At 42.6% G+C, this 6096-nt stretch overlaps 2 protein-coding genes across 2 annotated transcripts in view; one reads left to right on the forward strand and one right to left on the reverse strand.

Annotated features, from left to right (window-relative positions):
• Positions 1–6096, forward strand: part of LOC118229232 (fucolectin-5) — a 44042-nt gene that overhangs the window by 21151 nt on the left and 16795 nt on the right. The gene's annotated exons all lie outside the window — the stretch shown is intronic.
• On the reverse strand, positions 1616–3980 carry LOC118229205 (fucolectin-2-like). Its single transcript, XM_035420969.1, has 4 exons — positions 3766–3980; positions 3125–3219; positions 2247–2541; positions 1616–1903 (listed from the first exon to the last, which is right to left on the reverse strand). Exons 2-4 carry the CDS (start codon positions 3216–3218, stop codon positions 1747–1749), a joined length of 546 nt encoding a protein of 181 aa, XP_035276860.1. The 5' UTR covers position 3219; positions 3766–3980; the 3' UTR covers positions 1616–1746.

The following is a 6096-nucleotide window of genomic DNA, read 5'->3' on the forward strand; positions in this document are numbered from 1 at the left end:
ACACTGCGGCCCTCCAGGACTGGAGTTAAACCTGCAGACACTGCGGCCCTCCAGGACTGAGGTTAAACCTGCAGACACTGCGGCCCTCCAGGACTGGAGTTTAACCTGCAGACGCTGCGGCCCTCCAGGACTGGAGTTAAACCTGCAGACACTGCGGCCCTCCAGGACTGGAGTTAAACCTGCAGACACTGCGGCCCTCCAGGACTGGAGTTAAACCTGCAGACACTGCGGCCCTCCAGGACTGGGATTTGACACCCCTGCTGGACCATTGTAGCCTCTGCTTTATGACATCCCAAGACACATTAGTACATCTCACCAAAGAGTGAATAGCTATAAAAATCAGCTTGTGTCCCCTGATGCTTAAATTTGAATGTAGAAATGCTCTGTTGCTCCCCATAGTAAATGTTCTGTGTAAAGAGCACTCTATCATTGGTTGATGCTCTTCTGTAATTGTCCTACTGGCGCCCTCTGCAGGTAAAATAACATAGTACAACCTTGGAATGAACTGAAAAAAATTAATATACTACAGTAACTGACTGTATAGTGATGTTGTATTTTTGAAGACATGATAATTCCAAAAATATAATTTTGAAGTGTCTCACACTGTCATGAAGAGGGTCTAGACGACAGGTGAACGATTGGGAAGAAGAAACTATTTGACTAGTTTGCTCTGGGTAATGGGAGTAAAGAATTTGAGTTTTTCTGTGTGGGCCTCTGGGTGGCTCACGCTGTGAAGATGATTAGAATCTACACTCTGAGGAGTATGGGTTTCCCCTGTGAGTCTGGTTCCTTCCAAGATTTCTTCCCAGCTGCCACAGGGAGTTTTTCCTTGCCACTGTTGCTTTTCGCTTGATCTCTGAATGCTTTTAACACCATGTTCTGTAGTTTGTCATCCCCCTGTAGATCTTTAGACCGAACATTACCTGCCACAATCACTGTGATTGAAATGGCCGTCCAATGCGTTCATTTTCTACTCCCTACGACTGCACTACTGACTCCCACTGCTGAATTAGTATAATCAATATTTATGCACTTATTGACCGCACTGTGAGAAAAAACCCCATCAAGATTTGGTTTTCTAACACTATGGCATCTGTGATTATGAGGATGATTTAAGCACTACCTAATCTCAGTTTAAAATTTTGTCCCTTTCAGGTGAGGTCCCAGAGAAGAGCCAGAGTCTTTAATTCTAACTTCATATTCAAGCCCAGGTGTTATCCAGTTTGTGGCAGGTGAGGTGCAGGTGTGGGAATCAAGCTGGTTTTCTGTTGCTATTGTATCCAGTCATTAAATAACACAAAATGATCATTTGTTCAAAAGAAGTTATTTAAGTCTGATTAGAATTATTGAACATAAAATTTAATAAAATGTCCCAACACTTTCCTTCAAGATGACTTTACCCTGAGCAACCAGCAGTGTACGGAGCACACACACGTCAATGCTTTAAATGAGAAATGAGACTACAAAGAAAATAAGTCAATAAATGAACTTGCAGGACATGTATGTCAATGCCTTAAATGTTTATTTGATACCTTGAGTGTCTATTTGATGTGCTAAAAAGAAAATGAAGTCATAAATCAACTTGCAGAAAGAACGCAAGCAGAACTTCAAAAGGTTTTTTTGTACACTCTTGACAGCATAATCCCAAAAGAGTCAAATTTATTTCATTACCCCATTTCAGAGTCACTGCATCTGACTGTAAAGAAACAATCACGTTTAAATACGAAGGAATTTGCAAACGACTACTTAACAAGGGGCAGGAAATAAAACATTCACTTCCACTTCACAGAGGTGAAGGGATCCTGTTTTTGGGAGGTACACGGTGACGTAGCGTCCAATCATTGGCTGCGGACAGCGAAAGGTTTTAGTCTCTCCTGCTGCCATAGAGCCAATCACACTGCACCTGCAGGGGGGAACAGAATAAAGTTGGTTAGTGGCTCATCGACTTTGGTCTTGTTTAAAAATAATAACCACCCTATTTCTGAATAATATGGTGCTCTGTACCCCAGTTACAGTAGCTAGTGTGTGACGAGGGTTGGGATGGAAATGGAAATGATTGGTCAGTGTTGGCAGGTCTGTAGTCTGGTCTGTACTGAGCAGTGTAACTGGAGAACCACGACAGAGGATGTTTCACAGGTGAGATCAACATTATGAACCTGACCCAGCATTTCAAACCAAGAGAGAAAAAACAGTTTTTTGTTCTATTTCTGAATATAAGGCTCTGCACTGTAAAGATCAGCACTGACTGTGGATTATTGATTCCGTTGTTCTTCAGGTGTTTGCCGATGAGAATGCGAGCTCCACTGATCCTTTCTCCACAGCAGTCTCCTCTGTTGGTGATGGTGACGGAGGTGATTGTGTACACCTGCAGCAGGTCCACCCTCCACCAGGGGTTGTCCCCTCCCGAGGTGTGGATGCAGGATCCATGGTAGAAGAAAGAATCTCGGTTTCCATCAATGGCATTGCTTGCATGGCTGAAAGCTGCCCATTCCCCCTTCAGAAGATCTGACTGAGTGGCCTTCCCTCGTAAAGCCACATTCTCTGTGGGGGGGGGGATTCACAACTGATACAGCATGGCTGTTTAAAATGCTGTCACTTCATTAGCACCCTGGCTCAATTACTGTGCACTGATCAGGAGTTTAAGCAGGAGCAGTAGACCTATAGACTGGACTACTGCAACTCACTCCTGGTCAGACTCCTACAGCACTCTCTACAGCCCCTTCAGCTCATCCAACCACACCGCAGCAAGCACCCCTGGCCCCCCAACCACCCCGTGCCACCCCCCCCCCCCCCCCCCCCCCAACCACCCTGTGCCACCCCCACCCCCACTCCCTCCATCTGCTTCCACTGGCACAGTGTAATTATGTCACTACCAAAGGTTTTTAAACTGAACTGCACTTATATTCACTTAAATGATCAAATGAACCACAGCAGAAATACTTTACCATGCTGTTGGCCCACATTTCCAGATATATTTTATTCTGTCAACATTAATGTCAAATTACAGATCCAAATTCATCGTAAAATGGTTAAAGTTCTGGCACTTTTTCAGAGAAGCATTTGATACAAGCTTTCAGGCACAGGTGGTTTCCATGGCAGTGCGTGTGCATGGGGTGGAGTGTACCTTCTACGTATCCGTCAGGAACGTGAGCTGAACCTTGCTTGAGGGTTGAAATGGCCAAGATTTGAAAAAGTAACATAATCATGTTCACCTTCATCCTGGAAAAGAAGCAAATGGGATATATTCTTTGTCACAAATTGAACAAGTCATATCTGTTCATTAATAAATTAAAAAGCTGATTCTTAAATAAGAAAAACTGATTTGACACTGGTGCTGTTCTGCAAAGTGATTCCTCAAACAATGTAATGAAGTAAGTTTGACTTTTGACAGCTTTGTCTTCCAATGCTAAGCATCCTGGAGGTTATGCCTGCTAGGTAACTTAGCTAACGTGAGCAAACACTGATGAGAGTTTTTAGCAACATAACCATTTAACATGCAAAATTATTTTCAGATCACAGGTTTCAGGTGGAACCTACATGGCAGTTTCTGAACATAGAGAACAACTATTTTGTCTTGTGGCCCTTTTGATTGGCTACATTTTAAAAAATAAGAAATGCAGTCAAACTGAAGACTAATGTTTGATAAAATCTTTGACAGCTTTCAAAAGCTTAAAGCTGGAACGGAGTTCATCATTCATTTCCAAAAGATTCCAAACATAGAGCTTTGCAAATGGATCCACATGTAGATCTAGGCAGTAATCCTACCTGTCAGTAAGGAAGCAGGTTCACTGGTAGATGGTAAGTAGATATTTGACATTTGATGATCAGCCAAAAGAAATGTAGATGTGTCCTGGATGATGAACCTTAAATACCCCAAAATGGGAGTGCATGTAAAATGGTAATAAATTAATTACTTATTCAACTGCACAAGTCAAGTGAAGTATTATGCAAGTGCTGGGAAATCCCAGTTGACCACTAACATGACAGTTTGATATTAACCATTGAGCAAATTATTATCTGAAGTACGTTTTGATGATGGTGGAGCAAGACAGTTCCTAGCTCCAGAAGCAGGCTGTCATCCCTGGATATAGAACTGCTTATACACAATCAGACTGAATAGAGAAGCAGTTACAGTACTTAGGGGAGATGCGTCTTTAATAGTGTCAGGGTTTGTGGGGGGTTAGGACGCAAACGCAGAGTGAGGGGGAAAACACAAAACTCCAAACGGTGATAGGAAACAAGGACTTTACTTACAACACAGGAACAAAAGGCCTCGCAGCCCAACTCTCAAAACATAGGAAACAAAAGAAAATCCAAAAGCACGTGGAAAACAAAACATGGGCAGGAACACACAGGGCAGAAACATGATCAGAGGCACACAAACAAACCTACAAGGATCCAGCACCTGAGTCAGGGAGAAGGGAACTTAAATAGACAAGACAGACGAGACAGCAGGGCACAATGCACAATCAGGCCACAGAGAGGGAAGGGAAAACGAGACAACCAAAAACAATAATACAATTAAACAGGGTACAAGCAGGACACAAAACAGAAGTGCCGCCATCTGGCGGCCCAACAAGGAAAGACAGACGGAAACACAGAACCATGACAAATAGAGCTGATCACATGACCCCCACTGACTCTGTCCACTCTGGAGAACTGGCTTTTGTGAAGGAGCCATTTTGCTTCTGCATGCACATGATGTGTCCAGTATTCACACTTAAAGCTGACATGATCTTGCATGATTAGTTATTTGTTGAAGCTTACCTTTTTTCTGAATAAACAGGAATTATCTTGTACTCTTATTATGATTAATAAAAAAGCTCTTAAATATTTGCCCCCTAAATGCCCTATGTTATTAACCTAACAGACAAGCATGTGAACCAAAGCAAAAAGAAAGTATTAGCCTGCTTAATTCATTTCCAAAAAGCTTTGGATTCAATCTGGCATGATGGTTTATTATTGTTACGGCTGGCTCAAAGGGCCACAACAAACAAAGTCCAAATGCACCAAAAACAGACAGAAACTGATCTAAAAACAAACCCAGACATTTATTAATCTAAATTACAAACTAAGGGGCAAACTAAAACAAACGAAAACACACAAAGTTCACAAAACAAACATCTCCACACAAACCACAAACCAAACCAAACCACACACAGCCCCAAATAAGATCTCAAAGAAAAGATCTCTACCCAAAACACAAACCACACAAAAGAAGCCCCAAAGACAATCTCCCCTGCCTCATACTGCAGGGCTTATGTTGGCCACAGGCAGGTGGAGGCAATCAGGAAATTAGGTAATTCGGTCATTACCTCCACCTGCACTATCCAGGCAAGCAGGGGGACGTAACAATTATATAAACTTACAAAAAGGGCAGTAGGGGGTGGAACAGAAGACATGATTTAATCAATGTACACAGGAAATAAATGTGCAGTTAAGACTGTGAAAAAACAAACAATATTCAGAGGCGTTTAGTCAGAGTTGTCTGATAAGATGTCTTGCGGTCCGTACTTAAAGGCACACAGAAGAGACCATGGTCCGAATGGTTAACCAAATAACAGAACTGTGAACTACGGTTATAGTAGAGGGCAAGGATCGCCCTGTGTAAAACTGTAATCTAAGGTCCGGTTAAACATCCGGTGAAAAGGGTAAGGTCTCTGACTTACACTCAGCACACCAGGCTGCTAGGTGCTCTGCCACCTCTCTGTTTGCTGACTTACTGCTGGTGGTAAGGCCCACCACTGTTCCATCAGCACACATGATAATGTGATTGGAGGTAAAGAGTCATGGGTCATCAGTGTGAAGAGCAGTAGTAGTTTGTGATCCACCTGTAGATCTTTAGACCGAACATTACCTGCCATAATCACTGTGATTGAAATGGCCGTCCAATGCGTTCATTTTCTACTCCCTACGACTGCACTACTGACTCCCACTGCTGAATTAGTATAATCAATATTTATGCACTTATTGACCGCACTGTGAGAAAAAACCCCATCAAGATTTGGTTTTCTAACACTATGGCATCTGTGATTATGAGGATGATTTAAGCACTACCTCATCTCAGTTTCAATTTTTGTCCCTTTCAGGTGAGGT

This window comes from Anguilla anguilla, chromosome 1 (assembly GCF_013347855.1).
Source record: "Anguilla anguilla isolate fAngAng1 chromosome 1, fAngAng1.pri, whole genome shotgun sequence".
In the NCBI taxonomy this organism is placed as follows: Eukaryota; Metazoa; Chordata; class Actinopteri; order Anguilliformes; family Anguillidae; genus Anguilla; species Anguilla anguilla.

What these genes read in the sequence shown, in the direction of transcription:
- LOC118229205 (XM_035420969.1), bottom strand. Translation starts at nt 3,218, where the DNA reads ATGAAGGTGAACATGATTATGTTACTTTTTCAAATCTTGGCCATTTCA. An exon ending in TCCTGACGGATACGTAGAAG is followed by an intron (nt 2,542 to 3,124) that starts GTACACTCCACC and finishes CCCCCCCCACAG; the next exon opens with AGAATGTGGCTTTACGAGGG. An exon ending in AACGGAATCAATAATCCACA is followed by an intron (nt 1,904 to 2,246) that starts GTCAGTGCTGAT and finishes TCCCCCCTGCAG; the next exon opens with GTGCAGTGTGATTGGCTCTA.